Consider the following 20,572-nt stretch of genomic DNA (forward strand, 5'->3'; position numbering starts at 1 on the left):
TGCAGCTTAATTGCACAGTGGCAACTTGCAAAGTTGTTGCCCAGTCCCGCTACAGCTTTACACCCGAAGAGAACACCATCCCAGTGGGTAATGATATCGCATGGTCCAGATGCACTGGAGAGTGGGAAATAGTTTATCAAAAGGAAAATGGTTTCTCTTGCACATCTTTCTCTGCTAGGATGGTTTCCCATGTGGAGGATTATATATAGATATGTAATCTTTTCATACATTGGAAGGATGTATACATGTTAAAATATTTCTATTATTTGGTTAACTTTACATGAGTAGTGTAAAGAAACAAAGAAATAAAAGTCTAAAGTTTTTTGTTTTTTTTTTAATGCACACACACACACACAAACGTGCGAAATATGATGTGATTTTACTTGAGGGTTGTCCAGTTCTCCGTTTTCCCGACTAATCATTCGACCATTGCCGTTAATTCCCTTGTTGTGATATGAACAAGGCAAACCCTTACAGTCAGGGATGAAAGTGGAATTTTGAATTTTAGCTTTTATCGTCATAAATCATATCTGTTCAAGAGATCCCTTATTCAAAAGGGGGAAATAAACACATCAGACAAAGTTAGCGAAAAGAAGCTATTCTCCTCCCCTTTACTTCCCCCGTCCCTCCTCTGCGCCTTTTCTTTTTTCCGAGGCGCGCACGCCGCTTGTCTCCAGAGTCGCGCTGTTTCTTATCCGTACGCGCACTTTGCCAGACGCGCTGTGCCCGCACGGTGCCGCCGCTCGGCTGCCTTCCTCGGGGGTCTCATCCAAGTTCAGATCTGCTCCGAGCCCGATCATCTGAAGGACTCCACCGCTTCTCCCTCGGAGATCCGGGTCAGCCAAGGGCGTCGGAGGAGGCAGCAGGGAAACAGTGAACTGCCGTCCGCGGCGCTGGATTAATTGCGGGACGCCGTGAAAAAAACTGACTTGAGTGACAGTGAAGTGATTCCGAATTTCCACCACAAATGCAGCCATATAACTTTACGAAGCTTTTGCTCCAGCCTAGTCCACGCGCATGTTTTCGTTCCGTGAGTTATCGCTGTTATTATTAAACGGAAATGTTGCCAGTTATTTTCCTGAATTGATATAAATTAGGAGAACACTTACTACCGTACTGTGATCAATTAGACTACCGGATGCAACTTTACTTTCTAAGGTAACTGTTTAATTAATCAAGATTAGAAGAATGCCGTGAGGAAGAAAACTCTTTCTAAGATGCTTGCCGAAGGGCATTTTAGACGCCACTTTAATGCAGTGCTGTGTGATTTTAATCAGGCAAGCGACGTGTTTTTTAGGTAGTTTTAAATGATGGTTTCCAAAACTTGAGGACTGCCCGTCGCCGTTCTTGGCATTTCAGGGTTAAGTACGTCAGTACATATGACAAAAACACTTTAACAGTTCGTTTGCGAACTAATAATAGCGAGATTATTACCTTCATTGACACTGGCTATGTCGGCCAGCCCGTCTAATAACGGCGGTCTCAGGATGCTTGTTCCGCCGGCCCCCGGCGACGAGCGCCAGATTGAGTTCGTTGCCCTGACTGCCGTCCACACGGAGCGGAGCGAGCCGTCCACCCCGGAGCGCGGACACCCGTGCCAGCGGACCGGGCTGCTTGGAACCCCGCTGCCAGGGCCGCCCGGACCCCGGACGAGCGCGTCCGCCTCCAGCAAGCGGTGCAGAAAGTTGCAGAACTACCTGTACAACGTGCTGGAGCGGCCGCGGGGATGGGCCTTCGTCTACCACGCGTTCATGTGAGTATGATAACCGCTGGCATCATTCATCTTAATGCACCTGGAATACAGTCCTTTACAGTGCCAAAGCGAAGGGGATTCTCTAGGTAAATGTATTATTTAGAAGGCGGGATCTTTCCCAAAGTTAAAGCTGTCTGGCGTTCCTCGGGTGCACATGAAAGCATCCGGCGCTGGGTCGCATGGAGACTTTAAATAGGTTTCCCATAATAATGTTGCTGTGAACAGCTCCGGAAGCTAGCAGTAGCCGGTAACATTTTTATGAAAAAGTGGTTTTGTGATAATTCACCGTCCGTGTCAGTTTATCTGCCGCCCTACAACTCGGACGCGCGTTAAACGCGTTGCACCCCGACGCTTTTTACGCCCGAGCGTGTCACCCGGAACCGGGCTGCTTCTGGCGATCGGGGGCTTAAGCGCCCACCGGCCGGCTCCGCCGAAGTGCGGGCGGCCTTTGAAAAGGCTTGACAACTGGCCTGAACGCTACGCTTCGGTCTTCAGATGCCACTCGTGCTGGACAGATAACGCGCACGGCGGCTGCGGGACTGTCCGCGGCGCGCAGCAAAATGCGGGCATGTGCCATGCCAGCGACAATGACAGTTATAGTTAAAATATGTTTACCTCACTGATGCGACTCACCGATTCGGCTCTATATAGTCCAGAGTACCGAAACAGTTTATAAAAATAGAGAACCGCTTAACTGTCACACTTAAGAATAGCCTATGTGAGTCGAACAACTCAAAATGCAGAGAAAGTGCATCTTCGGATCGTGCATGGATGTGTGTGAACCGAGAACAGCGGCTTTATCACGCACATGTGTAAAAAATACGGGGTTATTGGTAAAAAGCATCTGATTTTTGTGTCGGTCCGGTTAACAGTGTATTTTAAGCTGTTTTAACCTTTTGCGCTTATCCAGAGTCATTGCCTGACACTTTGTACTTTTCCACGTTAGAGGGCCTGAAAGGGGCTGGAGGTGTCATTGATTAGCCCCGGTCCTCCGTTTAAAAAAAAAAAAACAAAAAAAAAACAAAACAGCAGCCTCCTCTCCTTATAGCGTCTGTAAAACGGTGTATTGTCTGCCTATGTAAAAAATGCTGTTGTAAAACGTGCATTCTCTGTTAAAACAAGTCCATCGTCATTCAGTTCTTATTTTGCACAAATAATAGTTAACTGATTTTCTATTGAAATCCGCCCCACTATTTGGAATAAGTGAAATTCGATTTCCAAAGCAGCCTGCATTGAGTGTTAAGTGTCAAGTAGCTGCTCAGCCAATTCAGGAAGTTCTTTCTGAGAACAGCTGTAGCCTGTGTTTAGGCTCCTCCTATACTGTACATTTGTTGTGGTAGCAGGAACTTTGGGTTAATGGTTGTAGGACTCACTTCTCACCCCCTGGGCTGTATGTTAGGGGATGCTGTTCAATGTGCAAATGTAGGCATTTTTCAGTGTAGGCAGTGTAAACAGCAACAGTTAAAAACTCAGCTGTGAAAAGGGAAAGTGATGTAACTTTAAGCTGTTGGATCTACAAATATGTATTCAGAATAATGGTTGTAATTTCTAGAGTACAATCCTCTTAAATTTGGATAGATAGAGAAAATATTAGTTTGTTTTGCGAGCTGCTTTTTGCCTCCACTCAGCCTCCTGATGGATAAGGGTGGAGGTTCTGGACTCCATAAGTGATGTGACTGTGTAAACGTCTCGGAAAGTGCCTACAGTTAGCAGTCCTGATGACTAGGATCCCTGATCCCTGTCCCACGCCTAGTCGCAGCCCTTATGTGACTTGATGCTCTGGTTTGCGTCAGTGCTTGCGTGTGTTTCCCTCGTGCGAATGCTGAAACGGCCGTCATGTTTTCGTCCCTTCCGTGCGCCCGCCTTAGACCTGTGTCTCTTCCCATCCGCTCGCTTCTGCCCTCAGCTCTTCTCACCCTCTCTGAGTTACGTGTTTCCTTTCACCGCTCTGCCTGGAGCAACTTTCACACAACCTTCTCCTACCGAGTCAACTGCTCTTCCTCCCCCATACACTGTAATGAATTTTCTCCATGGGCCACATTTGTAATACAATAGGTGTACCGTCACTATCTGTGTTACACTCTATAGAGTAATTTCAATGAGCCTCCATCAGCACACCTGCTTTGTTTCAAGGTTCCCAAAGAAAAATTGCAGCGTCAGGCAGACCGAAGGCATTGTGCATTTACTAATGTCCACAGATCTTCTCATTCCTGTTCCAGGTCTCTGCGCCTGTTTTCGCCCATGTGACAGCCCGTAATTGATGTGCACGGTCACAAACCCTTACGCATATTCTGCTGTGCCGGTATTAAGGAGTGTGGTCTGTAACAGGCCGCTTCGGCATTTGGTGATTAGACAGCGCCAAGTGGAAAGGAGTTACATTTCAATGAAGGCTTCCAATTTTGACATGGAGCAACAAGCAGAAATGACGCATCCTTTAAAAGCCGGACTTTCGATATGTTTAGTTGTTTTTTTGTCGTTTCAGCTCCATAATTGTATTTTCTGTTCATGAAATATTTGGTGAATGCAACACTTTTTGAAGTAGTATTGTGGAATACCACGATGGACTGGAATTTGTTGTTGAACACTGGTAACCTGTCAACTCTGCTTAGGAAGCTCTGGCTACCACGCGTCTGCTCGATCTCGCTCGCCCTCCATGCTGTGGCATCAGAGGGGTTTATTCACTGAAAATGTGTGTGTAATATAAGCCGCCGTTGTTGAACTCACTGAAGCTGTATTTTATGGCTTTGGGGGTGTGTAGCCTGTTTTCCTGGTCGCTGCCCGTATTTTGAGCGCACTGGTTTTTTCCTAGTACTCGGCATTAATCATAAAATTGCATAGTGTGGCTTAAATTACAGACGGGTGGCATTTTTATTTGTTTTTAGGTCTTTGGATGATTGGTCACGTTCCAGTCCAGTGTATCCGTGTGATCTGTTGTCATATGCAAAGTATTATTAAGCAGTCAAAGGAAGGAGAGCTGGCAGCCTCGTCGACGGCGGGTCGCGGTTCTGCGACAGCGGGCCGCTTATCGGGACCATGCAGGGTGTCTCTTCTCCCTCATTTACCTTAACAGATTCAGAAGCCGTCTGATTGTTTCTCAGGGTGGAAGTGGGGGTGGGGGGAGGTGTCTGTAATCCTGTGATTTTATTGCCAGCCCCTCCGTCTGAGCACATGAGCTTTGCAAATCTCAATCTTTTAGTTTGTCCAAGTTTGTTACCTTGTATTTTTAAGATGCTGTTTGGCTGGTTTGGGATACAAACACTTTCAAAGCTCTTGCTGAACCAGAGAGAAGTTCATGCTGCCCACTCCTGCCCCAAATATGGTTCTCATCGGAACAGAACCTCAAAAGAAACTCTTAACTATTTAAAATGTCAGGAAAAATAAGACTGATTACCCACGAAAGCAGGAAATAGCTCAATATAATGCTTTAGATCCAAAGGGGATCCTAATGACGTCACTATGCTGGCAGCCTGCCTTTGGGTGACCTTTATAGAGTTTCTGAGCTTCGCCTGGTGTGTGTGTGTGTGTCTGTCTGTCTGTCTGTCTCTGTGTGTCACTCGGTCAGTGAGCAGGGATGAGTATCGGAGGAGACTTTATGGAAACCAGAAGCAAAAGAACTAGTGGACGTTTGGCCCAGCTGCTGTGATCAGGCGGCAATCATCATAGTTTAACGGCTGCCGTGGAAGCATGTAAAGGCGATAAGGACTGAGGGTGTGGAATGTTCCCAGAATCCATTCTTAAGAATGAAGGATTCTGTCAGACAACTCATAGGAGAACTGGAAGTAACACTACATTGTTTTTACAGCAAACGGATAAAAAAGGAGTTATTTACTTTGATATTTTATAGTGGAGGATAAACTCAGAAATTTGACATTTTATTTATCGGATTATTTTTTCTTGGCAAAAGTGATGTCCAGTAGTTTTTGAGAAAGCAGGGTCAGCCGAAGCCATTTTTGCTGTGAGCTGGAATGGAGCAAAAACGTGGACTGTCTGAGGACCGGACTGGGAAACGCTTCCCTAGAGTAACTTAGGGGGGGTAAAAGTCTCGCTCAAGGGTCCAGTGGTGAAATCACTCTGCCGACAATGGGATTTAAACCAGCAACTTTCTGATAATGGCCACAATGTCCTCGCCCGTTGAGCCTCACAGCACTTCCAAGAATTCTTCATTTTAGGTGAATGTGTCTGATGTCACCAAAAGGTCAAAAGTCTGCGTCCCCACAGGAGGCACCAGTGGGTAATAGCAGCACAGTAGTAGCCCCTGATTGGTTAATTAGGTCTTCAGCCTGATGGATTAGGTGGGCAACCCTATCTATTGATACTCCATCCATTTTCTGTAACTACTTCTCCTATTCAGGGTCGGGGGGGGGTTATCCTGGAGGCCAAGGGCAGAAGGCAGGGAACAACCCAGCATGGGGTAGCAACCTATCACAGGACACACACACCCACCCCCCATGGGGAATTTGGCAACTCCAGACAGCTTCAGCATATTCTTGGACTCGGGGGAAACCGGAGTACCCAGAGGAAACCCCACATGGAACTCTGGTGGAGACTCGGTCCCAGAGTTGTGATATTACTCCGCTAACCACTGCACCACCGTGCCACTCCTCTATTGACACCCATCAGTATGAATTGTTTTTTGACGAATGGTGCCGTGCGGCCCGCAAACCCCCTTCCTCAGCCGCCCACTCGCCGTTGCTCTTTGTCAAATTAGTTGGGCACTCCTTCGTTAAATTTTCCAGTCTAGAAACTTCTCCAGTTCAGTTCCACCGAAATAGTGTTTTATTGACATAGTTGTATGATTACTGCAGCATTTCTCAAACACAAACCCACAAGTGAACAAATTCGCACTCAGCAGCTCTTGTTGTCACGCCCTTTCTCCCCACCATCACGCCAGCATCGTACCGTAAGCAAAATATGGCTGCACAAGCCGGGCCTTTGGGTTTGCAGTGTTATGCTGTCAACAGGTAACGCTGAAAGCATCTATTTCATACGCTCTACTTTGGCTCCACCTTCGAACCCGAACAATGACCGTGCAATTATGGCAGTCGAGCTGTCATGTGTGCCTGCAAAGGGTTTGTGTCATGGCTGGGTCAGTGGGGTGTGCTTTGGGTCTGCAGTTCAAGGCATATCCAGTATTTGACCCCTGACCCCCTCCCTTAAAGTTTCAACTTACTCCGCATATAGAAAATCGCAATCCTCCCCCAGCTGTGACGCTGTGACCTGATGGCAGTGTGTCCAGCCCCCAGGGACGGCACTGCTGTAACCTCCTAAGCTGCTCAACTGCTTCCACCTGGATACAGCAAGTGAAACCGCTGCTTCGCTTGCACGTGAAACCGCTGCTTCCCTCGCACGTGAAACCGCTGCTTCCCTCGCACGTGAAACCGCTGCTTCCCTCGCACGTGAAACCGCTGCTTCCCTCGCACGTGAAACCGCTGCTTCCCTCGCACGTGAAACCGCTGCTTCCCTCGCACGTACTGCTGAGTGAACAACTTTCATTGTTTCATAGCCAGTGACCCATTACTTGCCAGTGCGGACTGTGGAGACTTTCCTTGAACCTGGCCCTGCCCAGGGTGCACATTTAGTCTCTTTCCCTGTACTTTAGCTTATAATAAAAGAACCATGTTTTACAAAAAGTATTGTTAATTTTATAACTGGAATTATGTATCATGTAACCGGGCAGGCTTGCTGCGCTTGATTGCCAGGACAAAATTGCTTCAACTCCTCTAGATACCCAGCCCCTCCCACCTGGGCCCTCTCCTCCACCCACCCCACTTGGGTCACGGCCTAGAGCAGGGGTGGCCAGTCTTATCCGCAAAGGACCGGTGTGTATGTGGGTTTTCGCAGCTCCCTAATTCGATTGCTAATTAGAGGACTGATTGGCTGACGAGTCCTCACACCTGGGTTTGAACAGCTAACCTACTGGTTATCCCAAACACCTGCATACACACTGGCCCTTTGCGGATAAGATTGGCCACCGCTGGCCTAGAGCAACTTCCCCGGCCGTCCGCCCAAGACAGCAGGGAATGTAACACTGTAGGATTTTATGATGGTTTGGGGATAAGGAACGCTAGTGGGTGCCATGAGAAGCCAGTTGCTTATAATTGTTCATAAAGTGTGAGATTTCAGTCTCCCGGAACCGCGGCCGGACCAGATGTGGCTGCGGTGGCAGGATCTGAGAGGCAATGAACAGCCAGCTCTCAGCCTGTGGAGGCTGGGCAGACGGGGGCCCCTGCTTAAGCAGGGGGTTGGGGGCTTCCGGAGAGCTTTGATCAGGGAGGCGTGGGGGGTGAAGGTGACCGCGGGGCAGGACAGCAGCATGGACCGGCAAGACGACCACCAGCGAGGCTGCAGCGGGACCTGCGCGTCCTCAGCGACAGCAGCGCTGCTGTAAATCTTTTATTTCCTCTTTATTAGTTTTTGTTGCTTCTGCTAATAAGCAGCGTGACTTTTTTTTTGCAGAATCGTAGGGCTGCATGGGCACACAGCGAGGCGGATAAAATGCTTAGTTAGGCAATTCTGGGCACCAGGAGCTGCTCAGGGACGGTAGCAGCTCTGACAAATGGAGCTGAAATCTTAGTCTTCTGGAGCTGGAGGAGAGAACATGCCAACAGATTCTAGAAGAGCTGCTGTGTGCCGGCATGAGGTACAGGGGGTGGGAGTGATGAACACGAGCACATGCGTGCAGGGAGGAATGGTGTGCGAAAGCCTGTTCGGATTTTGGCCATAATCTTATCAGTGGTTAATAATGCATCATGCTTTTAAAGGAATTTATTCCCAATCAAAGTCTGTGGACAGACGTGGGCCCATCTCCCCCCTTCAGCTGTTGTTGTGGCCTGGAGGTCAGCATGTCACCCAAACCCACAGCCCATGTCAACGGCAGACTAGCTAAACTCCAATCAGACCCTCATCCCCCTACCGTCACTTTCCTTGAACTTGCAAGCCTAAGCGGAGTCATGTTGCGTTGTGGGTTTAAAACAGGAAAATTTGCCTATTTGCTCACGCGAGTCAGTGCAGCAATTATATTGTAGGGCAGAGAATCTCACATTTTAACCTTTTATGGAACAGCTGCTACACTCGGGCTAAAACTGAGCTTGTTTATTCTAGACAGCTTAAACCCATATTATTTATAGATGCCGGGAGATGATCGTCACAGCGGTCCCACAATGCTTTTCTTTGAGACCATCAACAAAAACACATGGGGAAATGTAGCCTTTGGCCTCTCTGTGTGTGTGTGTGTGTGTGTGAGGGGGGGGGGGGGGTGGGGTCACTGCTGATTATTGCGGCTGCTTCAATCCACAGACTGTGGGGGCTAATTACAGGTGTGCAGCAGCAGACAGGGCAGTTTAGTGGGGAGAGATGCTAAATTAAGGTTCTGTACTCTGTGCTGAGCTGCAAATGTTCTTTTTTTTTTGTGGGGGGGGGAGTGTCCCACTATAGTTTTTACAAGGAGTCCTGGTGGCACATGGATTTTGGCCGCCCACCAATCATTGGCTGATACCGCTGGCTGCTTCTTGGAGCTGGCAAGGAAGTCGGCGCAGTCGTGGAATTCAGCATGATGTCACTGTCACCTGGGTGTCTGGGTGATATTCAGCTTTGCTGTTCTTTGGGAAAATGTCCATTGCGACACCTGCCATGTGTTTGGGTCTGTCTGGCTCATTTAATGTGATGTGGTCTATTTCACAATTTCGCATAAACTATAGGGTGCATTCCAAATCACATACTTGTTTGCGTGTGGTGGGTGTAATATAGTTTGCAATGGGAACAGTATGTCCGAATCCTCAGTATGGATGAGACGGTAGGAGGACGGTACCCTGACGGCGTACTACATTCTGCCGGATCCTCAGTACGGATGAGACGGTAGGCGGACGGTACCCTGACGGCGTACTACATTGTGCCGGATCCTCAGTACGGATGAGACGGTAGGCGGACGGTACCCTGACGGCGTACTACATTCTGGTAGATCCTCATTATGGATGAGACGGTAGACGGTACCCTGACGGCGTACTACATTCTAGTAGATCTTCAGTATGGATGAGACGGTAGGCGGACGGTACCCGGACGGCGTACTACATTCTGGTAGATCCTCATTATGGATGAGACGGTAGACGGTACCCTGACGGCGTACTACATTCTGGTAGATCTTCAGTATGGATGAGACGGTAGGCGGACGGTACCCGGACGGCGTACTACATTCTGGTGGATCCTCAGTATGGATGAGACGGTAGGCGGACGGTACCCGGACGGCGTACTACATTCTGGTAGATCTTCAGTATGGATGAGACGGTAGACGGACGGTACCCGGACGGCGTACTACATTCTGGTAGATCCTCATTATGGATGAGACGGTAGATGGACGGTACCCGGACGGCGTACTACATTCTGTACAATTTTGAAGGGTACAACCAATGGACGCCATGCAATCCCACAAGGCCATGGGAGCAACATAAATTTAAGTAGAAAACAATGCCCAGTTATATTTAGTTGACTATTTTTTTCATTGAAAGTTTTAACTTTTGTGGGGCAAGAGTTACATCACCAGATTGAGTGTGATCCGGCGATCCTTGTGTCAGTGTGCATGCATACTGTTCTGATGCATCCATACAGTTTGTATTGCATTAATGGTTGAGAAGTACGTTTCTGACAGTATTTTGTACCTGCTGCGTAAGCATACAATTCGGAACGCACCCATAGAGTGTGACGTGGCATCCCTTTAAAAATGAAGTGTTGTGTGACTGCACAATCAGAACAGAATCTGGCACTTACAGTAGGGGGGGTCTGAGTTAAAGGGATAGATGCATGTTAAAGGCAAGGCATTCTCTAGATCCTTTCATCCACTCTGCTTAAGTGCCTGGATCATGTCTTGCTAGCAGGGGGAGGGGTCACAGCGTCCTGCTATCTTTTCCCCTCTCATCTTCTGGAGAATTTCAGAGGATGGGGCTACAGATCTTGTATCAAATTGGCCAGATGATTAGATTGCTGTCGCTGTAATCACGCCGCCCCTCAACAAAAAGCAGACGAGGCTTCAGGCGGGCTGGGGGGCCACGGCTTCTCACCCGCGTGGCCTCTGGGCTTTGAACTTTTCCCTCTGGCTGGGGCTTAACCTACGTGTGTCTCCTGGGGTCCCCGTGGGGCTGCTTTTACCAAGAGTGAGCCATTTTAACAGCATTTCCCCACCCTTTCACATCAGTGTCCAACGGCTGTGACGGGACAGGACCCTGCCATTGTCTTGACGTTTATTTTAAGTTTCCATATCATCCAGGGTGGGGAAAGAGTATTTTTGCTAGAGACAGACAAGGCTGGAGACAGAGTTGGGGGGTGGAGTAGGGGTGGAGGGGGGTTGAAGGTGTATTCATTTCCCCTTCCTGTGCAGAAACTTGTCCCTTGAGCCTGTCCCTGTCTCACAGGACGGGCAAGCGAGGCTAGGGTTTCGGGGATGGGGGCCACGTGCTCCGCGCTCACCTTTCCGTCTGCTCATCCTACAAAGGCGACTCTGATCCACGGGGGGGGGGGAGGAGGAGGAGGAGAGAGTCTCATTAGCCCCACCCTATCAGTGTGCCTGTCCAAGATGGTCAGGGGGAGAAGAGTCGTGCCACACTGCGGAGGGGGAGGTCGAGTCTGAAACTTTGGGGCAATGCACTGACAGAGAAGGGGTAGATATGGGCACTTATCTGACCTGTTTGAGGACAAAGATCCTGAAATACCACTCGTGGATCTGGAGGTAGCGCAATCTTAATGTTAATGTTTGATAGCTAAAACTTAACTTTAGTAAATTCTGACTTGAATGTAGGATGGATTATATGGGGGTAGGGGGGCTGCTCCCGTTGCATTGTGGGAAAGAGCGGTTAGGTCAGCACCATTGGCTGCTGCTTCTGCTCCAATCAGCACTAATCTCTGTACATCTCCTGTTGTTCCAGCCAAGCCAGTCCAGAAATACCATTCCTCTGGGCACAGCGGACATGCTGGGGGTATTTTTATTTTAGGCATACGGAGCAGTGTGGTCACCCAGGAGCTGGTCTGGGGCTGGGCCCAGGTGTCCACCCCGGAAAAAAAGCCTCTTTTTCCAGTGCTGTTCCCCCTTAGCTTGTTGGAGCTGGTGGGGAATCGACAAAGCCAGACTGCCCTGAAAGGTGGAGGATGCAGCTCCCAATACAAGCCAGCTGGTTTATAATTACCGATAAATGCTCCTGTATTGCTCCCAGCATTGGAGGGCTAACCGCTAACCGCTGACCGGCCCGTAGTACCTGTGTGGGTTATGCTACAGTACTTCCATTATTTCATGCTTATTTGTCATATTTTTTTCCTGACAAGTAGCATGCATAGCCTGCAGTAAGGATTATTTATAGCGCTGGTTAGTTGTCTTGCTCACTGATTTACCAGCTGTTGCTCCTGCTGCAGCTGCTTTAGGGGGGTGTGAGAGCCTGGTCAGAGGCCCAGTTGCTGTAGTGGAGTGCGGGTCCGGCCGGAGGTCTGGTTCCTTTAGTGGGACGCTGGTCCGGCCGGAGGCCTGGTTCCTTTAGTGGGACTCTGGTCCGGCCGGAGGCCCGGTTCCTTCAGCAGAGTGTGGGTCCGGTCGGAGGCCCGGTTCCTTCAGCAGAGTGTGGGTCCGGCCGGAGGCCCGGTTCCTTTAGTGGGATGCTGGTCCGGCCGGAGGCCCGGTTCCTTCAGCAGAGTGTGGGTCCGGTCGGAGGCCCGGTTCCTTTAGCGGGACGCTGGTCCGGCCGGACGCCTGGTTCCTTCAACAGAGTGCTGTTCCGGTCGGAGGCCCGGTTCCTTTAGCGGGACGCTGGTCCGGCCGGACGCCTGGTTCCTTTAGCGGGACGCTGGTCCGGTCGGAGGCCCGATTCCTTCAGCAGAGTGTGGGTCCGGTCGGAGGCCCGGTTCCTGTAGTGGGGTGCGGGTCCGGCCGGAGGCCCGGTTCCTTTAGTGGGACGCTGGTCCGGCCGGAGGCCTGGTTCCTTCAGCAGAGTGTGGGTCCGGTCGGAGGCCCGGTTCCTTCAGCAGAGTGCGGGTCCGGCCGGAGGCCCGGTTCCTTTAGCGGGACGCTGGTCCGGTCGGAGGCCCGGTTCTTCCAGCGGGATGCTGGTCCGGCCGGAGGCCCGGTTCCTTTAGCGGGATGCGGGTCCGGTCGGAGACCAGGTTCCTTTCCTTGTGGGGTTAGAGGGTGACGGCCAGTAGCGTCAGAGTTCTTCCAGTAATGCAGCTCCCCCACCCGACTTTCTGCGGATAACATGTTATGTTCTCGCAAACAACGGATAGCTTTCAGATGTCACCCGGTGAGAGGAAAGGTATACAAAGGGTTCGGGGATCCCATGTATTAACACTGTATTATATACAAGTACGGCACAGAAAGACGTCACCTTCTGCTGGGCTCTGTGTGTGTGCTTGTGCTTGTGTGTGTCTGCGTCTGAGTGTGTGCACAGTAGCCGTGACCTTCCAAAGCTCTCTGCTGCGAATCTGTTTACAGCGCCTTCCTCACTGCCCCACCTGCTGTCTGGATGATTGAAAAGCTGTTTCACAAGGACTCTGGTGTCTGCATATGAGCGTGAACTCTTAGTGAGCCGTGTGATCCCCCCTGTCACGGCTGGTTCTCAGTTACCAGGCGGACACTTGTTCACCCTAAGAGTTAAGTCCATATAAAAATGAATCGATACTCCACTCCCGTTTATCAGCGAGCACCTGCATCCTAATGGAAGTCCAGTTCCCCAGCATGTCGGGAAGCGGATTGCTTTTAGCGCACTCAGCTGGACGCTGCCCGCGTTCGGCCCGCGATCTAGAGTGTTTCTTTAGCGGCTCTGCTTCTGGAAGTCAGGCACTGGCTCTGGCTGCGGCCTTGGGATGCCTCCCGGGCTGCCACGGACCGTCTGTGTTCTGAGACTGACCAGCCTGCTTCGCTCCTCAGTCTACAGGACAAACCCTGCAGCGGCGGAACCATAACACTGCATTTGTCACCTGCTCGGGGGTGGAGAGTGCACGTCCAGATGCTGCACAGTGACGGCACTCTGCTCCGCACGGGTCAGCTTCATCAGCATGCGCTTAAAGCCCCACTGCAACCTGTGGCCTGTACTACGGAGCAGGGTTACTTGCTTATCGGGGTACCTTGTCGGATTTAAGGTAATCTGGGCAAAATGTAAGTGAACGAATATGAAGTCCATTTAAACTGTGGTACCTTAAATCTGACAAGTTACCCCGATAAGCCAGTAGCCCCACTTCGTAGTACAGGCCACAGTACTCCCGGCTCTGAGGTCTCCTTCACAGTGGTCGGGTATCTCACTGCATTACACTGCGTCACGCTGCACTGCACAGCTCCTAACAGACATGGGGAATCAGGAACAGAACATTGATTTCACATCTACATTTTACTTTATTTATTAGACACAGGATCAGATAGTCCCTAGAGCCCTTGGAGGTTGAGGGCCTCGCTCAGGGCCCAACGGTGATACCTACTGACCCTTGGATTGAAACCAGTGACCTTCTGATCACAGGCACATCACCTCATCATGTCCACATCTTTCAAATTGATTGAAACCCTCTGCCACTGAGTATTTTAAGTTGGATGAGCGAATACGAGCTTCTATTGCCGGTTGGCAGAGTGCAGGGGCCGGACTGGGAGCGATCTGCTCTCCTGCTTGTCGTTACTGGGGGAGCTGGTTGTGAGCATCAAGCCCATTGCAAGTGAGGTCGTATTCGCTTCCCTCAACTCGCACCACAAACACGATGCCGTTTATCTGGGTACTACTATTCACACATAGCTGCCAGTTGTATATGGGGTGGGGTGGGGGGGGTGCATTTCTGGAGGTCCTGGGTCGCGTGGCCCCCTCCACCTCTGGGCTGCCACCACTCGTAACTTCTGGCTAAAGTGTTGTTAAGACCGTTTTAATTTATAACTGCAGGTTCTGTAAACATGCGGGGAAGTCTCTCCATGGCAACAGAAATAAAACAAACTCATAATATGGAGCAGTATTTATAGCTCCCAGCATGCCCAGCGACCTGCCCTTCTGGGGGGGGTGGTGCTGTGGAGACGAGTCACCCCTCCCCCCCCAACATCTCCCGCTCCCACGTCCTGCTCCGACGCCAGTCTTTAAATCTCCCTCCACTCTGGTCCACTAAAACCCCTCCAGATAATTAGCCCCCCATGCTATTTCTCAGGAAATAAGGGGGGGGTGATGGGGGGGAAGGGTGAATCAAAAAATTAAAAAGACATCTTTCTGGGGTTAATGCGGGGGCCCCTTTCATCTGCCCCCCTATCCCCCCCCCGAGGCAGAGCTGGACGGAGCGGCCCTCTGCTTAGAGTCACAATTAAATGTGTTTGGGCAGCAGTCAGGAGTCCTTGCCAGCTCTTTGATTCGGCCCGATGAGGATTCGCTTTATATTTATTGGATATTCCATTTGAGCTGGGGGCCTGAGCGAATTCCCCCGGCTCGCCGAAGAAAACACTAAGTGATGCATTTAGTTTCTCTTTGAACTCTTTTGACAGGAAGCACCTTTACAGTATGCGGGTCTGAACAGACGTCTTGCTTGCAGGGTCAGCGCCTGCTCACCTGCTCTGGCTCCAGCCGCATCCGAAGCGCGTCTGATTGGTCATGTGTGCGTCTGCGTCTTTGCCCTGCCCATGTCCCCTGGCCTCCCCGTGCTCTTTTTACCTGAGGGAGATGCACATGGCTGTTGTCATGTCATAAACTAGGTTACTGTAGAGTTATGTAGCGCTGTGGACTTGGCATGTAACGTATAAAATGCACTACAGCCCTTTAGCATTGCGTATGTGTGCTTTAATATAACAGACACACAACATGGCCCGGCAGATACAGATCACATATGCTAATTTTGTAGGGTCCCCTGTCCTTTTCAGTGCACATTAAATGAAAGCAGAGAGGGGAGAACTTAAAATCACTGAAACTGTATGTTACAACCCTCACTAGTGTGGTGAGGGGGCATGACTTGTGTTTGATGACGGTTTGATGGGAAGGTGGGGTTTGTGAGTCCCACATGATTGGTGTGGTGGGAGGGCAGGGCTTGTGTCTGACATCGCAGGCATGGTGGGAGGGCGGGGCTTGTGTCTGACATCGTGGGCGTGGTGGGAGGGCGTGGCTTGTGTCAGACATCGTGGGCGTGGTGGGAGGGCGGGGCTTGTGTCTGACAGCGCTGGCATAGTGGGAGGGCGGGGCTTGTCTTGTGACATGTTGATTTATAATTCTGCAGGCTCATCTTTGTCCCTTGCAGCTGTCTCACCATGGGAGATGCGGAGTATCCCACAAGCAGCTCTCCGTGTCCTGACAGAGTATGGGTGGGTTCAGTTATACTGGCATTGTATGAACGGCCGTTCGTATCTTGAAATGTTCGTAAGTCTTTATTCAACATAATTTTAAGGGTATACACAAGTACAGTGGTACCTCAGTTCTCGAACTCATTAGAACTCGGATTTCTTAAAAGTCGAACCAGCCAGTTCCAAAAAAAATTACCTAGAGCTCGATCTGAATCTCAGAAGTCAAACCATGAACGCCGACCTAAGATAACTTGTAGGCGCGGGGAAATGAGTCACGTGGCACGTCTCTCAGCGGAAACAAATATTTTAATATTAATAATGAACCATTAATACGTTTAATTATAATAATATTGTTGTGCAGAGCTGGGATGGAACGGGGAGCACATCAGGGTATCGGGGAATACGGGGTTTAATTACACGTAAGGCAGGCAAAACGCAGACGGACAATACAATGACCGGACTGGGGAAACAAAGTGAAACGCGGACGAAATACAGAGGACTAAAGACAACAACCAGAAACAGCTGATCACACGGGGATTCCACACGGGGTTAACGAGGGGGCGTGGCACACGAAAGGAGCAGACAATCGGGGCAGGACACATTGTTTGGATACATTTATTTACATATTACAGTTCTGATAAATGTGCTTAGTACAGTATATGCTCTTCATTTTGTGTTTAAATGCTTAAAAAAAACATTTAGGTGTAATTTTTTGGGGCCAGGAATCAATTAATTGGTTTTCCATTATTTCTTATGGGGAAAATTCGATCACAACTCGAACTTTTTAGGATTCGATCCCGAGTTCTGAACGGATTAAATTCGAGTTCTGAGGTACCACTGTACAAAAAACTAGGATGCTGGGAGTACGCATGCTACGCTGCTGCGCGGCGGGAGTAGAGGCCAGAAGTCGTACTAGGCAGAATTGGCGCGCAGAAAAAAAAATTTATGTTGCGGACAGGAAATGGGAGCCCAAGGAACAGAATTTGGACTTACAGTCCTCTTCGTTCGTATGTCTGAAAGTTCGTAAATTGAAAGTTCGTAAGTAGAGGAGCGTCTGTACGTCACACATGAGATCCTTTGATAAAGACATGTAACTCGACGTTCTGTTGGTTTGTGAGCTATGCATGGATTCAAGGAGTAACTACGCGATTCGTAGCACCTGCCTGATTTGTACAGAGTAATGTCTAGCTGGCTGTCCGGTCCACGCATGCACAGAACAATTCGGCACCGTCAGGGCCCGTCTGGTCCACAGATGCGCAAAACAATTCACCACTCTCAAGCCTCGCCACTTGTAGGATCCCCCCCATGCGCAAAAGGGAATAAAATTTTTAAAATCGCGTAACAGTCTTGATGTGAACGTCTTTCACGTAGGGAGTCTGTAGCCATGCATTGTTTGTACCTTGCAGGTCTGCATCACACGTTTTCTGGCACTTCCTGATTCATGTATTCTGCCATTTTGCAGCAAACCATATTGTCTATATTTACAGCAAACTACAGTGGTCGCTTTATTGTTTAGAGATCTGGTGTTAAGGATTCCGCTGACTGGGGGGAAAAAAAAGTTTTCTTTGCTTTTTAAATTCAGTGTTTGCGCCGGTCGTCTATTTCCAGTGTTTGGATCAACACTGTTACCTAAGCATCCCATATCTGAATTATTAGATTTCCATCAGTTGAAATTGCTGCTGTCCAGCGATATGGTATTTTGATATACTTATAGTTTTGTTCACTCTGAACTGAAGGGACATACAGAGTCATCCCACCATGACTGGGGTAACTAACGAGAGCCATAAACATACAGACAGATACAAACACAGGTGCTATTCAGGGCTTAGACAGACAGGCAAAGAACACAAATTATCCAAAATCACATCTGGCTGAATATCCCACTCTGGGCTGGTGGACATCGCTAGCTAGCCAGTCCTTAAAATGTTTCCTTGCCACTGTTGCCTCTTGATTGGTCTCTGGGGGCATCAGGCAGGGATAATGTAAAGCGCTTTGAGACTATGTAATGCGCTATACGATTAGAACTGAATTGAATAGTGAAAAGAAATAACAGGATCAGGCTGGGTTGTGAAATGAAGGGGTACAAATCGGGCATCATCGTAAAATACACAGTAAAGTGTAATGCTGCGCATGCGTAGACGTGCCAGGTGAGTATCGGGCATGCGCAGACGTGCCAGGTGAGTATCGGGCATGCGCAGACGTGCCAGGTGAATATCGGGCATGCGCAGACGTGCCAGGTGAGTATCGGGCATGCGCAGACGTGCCAGGTGAATATCGGGCATGCGCAGACGTGCCAGGTGAATATCGGACATGCGCAGCATTACACTTTACTGTGTATTTCACAAAGCAAAGTTCTCTGTAAACTTGCTCGTGCCGTATTGGCACTTCCAGAGGTTATACGACAAGTCTATTCAACCACCTTAAGAGGAAGCATTCGACACAACTTTGTTTAATGTTTAAAATAAACTTTAACTTTAGGATTTAATTACCGTTTGAAAAACAGTGTCTAATAGAGAAGTTCTTCGGCTTGTTAGAGTTTGGGTGTTCTCGACAGAACGTTTCAAAACCGGGAAGAAAGATCGCATTTGAGATCGTGGATCGCACCCCCCTAATTCAGCCTGGCACTGGCAGTGAAATGCAGTGAAATTGGATGAGTCCTTTCACCAGCAGAGGTGGTGCCTGCCTGTAGTTTCCACTGACTTTCCTTGCTAGAAGGAGACACTGGTCGCAGCTGCTGTTTTATGTCTGGACGCACTTGAGCGCCCCGACAAGTGTGGCTGGCATCCTGCTCCGAGCGGGGGGGGGCCGCCACACAGCCTTGCCATGCTGGCTCTCAGGCCCGCCCTTTCAATGCTGAGGCCCCAGGATAACAACATTAGCTCAGCAATTTAGTACTAATAACACTGACGATAGCATTAGTGCCGACGATAGCGGCCGCCCGTCTCCGCAAAGGCCTTAGCCAGTCTGCTTGGGTCTTGCTCTCAGTGTTGGCAGGTCTCTGTCATGCCTACTGGTGTATCATCAAAGAGGAGACGTCCACTTGGAGGTCGGGGGGTGGGTTGCTGCTGTGATCACTTGAGTTTCTGATACCCGCGGCCAGTAACGGGCCTGTAGTCTTCTGATTAAATGGCTGAGATCCAGCAGGAATGAGCGGCGTATGTGTGATGGAGGAGTCTGATGGCTGTCTTCACTGCCAGTGATGGTCACTGCAATGACACCTGACCCAGGTGCAAATCGATTTGACCCCAGCAGAATCACTCGGACATGGAGTAGGGGCATGCATACCCTGGCAGATTCAGGGGGCACAGCACTTCACAGGGGTCCTTGAATACATAAAATTCTAAATTTTATTGGGGTGGAGGGGGCAAGGTGATATTTTGTCAAGAGGTCCAGCATTTCTATTGATGCCTCTGACTGCACTTGACAGACGGTGAGGTCCTTCTAAATCGGAGATTGTTTCCCAGAATCCTTATGTCGTGTGGCCTTTGTGTCACTAATCTCCTAGAGTTACTTCCAAAGCCTTATCTAAATCTGTTTTACACCAGTGAACTGTAAATTCTGAATTTAGCCAGCAGTGCCTCCACCTCAAATTGTGGACAACCGCAGCCCATTTGCAGTCTTTGGCTGTGAGACGCTTAAAGTCATTATGGCACTCTCGTAAGCCGTGAGAGACACACTCGGGGACCCGGCAAGACGTGGGATTTTGTTTATATAGCAGAGTTAAAGCTGGACATAATGGTTTTGGCGGTAATGCGATACAAATAAAGCAGTCTCCCTGTGGTCTGTGTGCAACGTCCTTTCTGAGTGTTGTAGGGGATGTTTTGACGTTTTGCTTTTGCATCAAAACAAGTAAAAACGGATCATTGTTACATTATTTATTTTTTGTCAGTTACCGTTAGCCTGTTTGTACCCTTCAGTGGAATGGATCTGGATTAACGGGCATATTGAATGTTAGCACAGTAGCGCCATCAACTGCGGTTTCAGCGTCTGATGTTCAGACCTCAAGCACAGAGTTTGCCATTTGATTTGGCATTCCAATGGTCCCTGGGATTCGTAACGTTGATAGTCTCCATTCTTCTTAAATCCTTAAGGCTTCCTAGCACGATAAGAATGGACATTGAAAATTTATTGTTGCAGGATTCAGACGCTACGCTCAATTCCATGGCTGTCTGGGGAAAATCCTCCTTTATGGATGTTGCTTGAAGGTTAACATGGTTGGTCAGTTCTGTAGGTATGAGTACGAATGTGTGAAGAGTTCAGACCATGAGTGACCTCACTGCATTTCTGTATCCTCCTCTGCAAAAATCTATCTAATCTTGCACTGGTCAAAAGCTCCAGCCGCAGTTCCCGTGCTTCATGTTGGTTCTTTGTTCAGTGGAAATTCGGTAAATTGCTCCCGGTTTTGATGCAGGCGTTCCGTAACATCATGTCATCATGTGACTACAGCAAGCGCAGAGATGCTGTCAGATCGTATATTTTAACTCTTTGTTTAGGGGCATGGTATGTAACCGACCAAGGTATATAACTTGGTCTATGCCAGCCTGTCTGCAATGATTGCAGGG

At 49.3% G+C, this 20,572-nt stretch overlaps 1 protein-coding gene and 1 long non-coding RNA gene across 5 annotated transcripts in view; one reads left to right on the forward strand and one right to left on the reverse strand.

Moving 5' to 3' along the window:
- Window positions 1-497: 497 nt before the first annotated feature.
- On the reverse strand, window positions 498-1,574 carry LOC111854307 (uncharacterized). Its single transcript, XR_002840650.2, has 2 exons — window positions 1,435-1,574; window positions 498-893 (listed from the first exon to the last, which is right to left on the reverse strand). It is a non-coding gene; the product is annotated as an uncharacterized lncRNA (long non-coding RNA).
- The window catches only part of LOC111854305 (potassium voltage-gated channel subfamily KQT member 4), a 46,652-nt gene continuing 27,531 nt past the window's right edge, over window positions 1,452-20,572 (forward strand). For all 4 annotated transcript variants that reach the window (XM_023832159.2, XM_023832160.2, XM_072705566.1 and 1 more), the window contains exon 1: window positions 1,452-1,753. In XM_023832159.2, coding sequence (XP_023687927.1) covers window positions 1,452-1,753 — 302 coding nt within the window. The remainder of the gene's footprint in view (window positions 1,754-20,572) is intronic.

This window comes from Paramormyrops kingsleyae, chromosome 23, assembly GCF_048594095.1.
Source record: "Paramormyrops kingsleyae isolate MSU_618 chromosome 23, PKINGS_0.4, whole genome shotgun sequence".
Taxonomy (NCBI): Eukaryota; Metazoa; Chordata; class Actinopteri; order Osteoglossiformes; family Mormyridae; genus Paramormyrops; species Paramormyrops kingsleyae.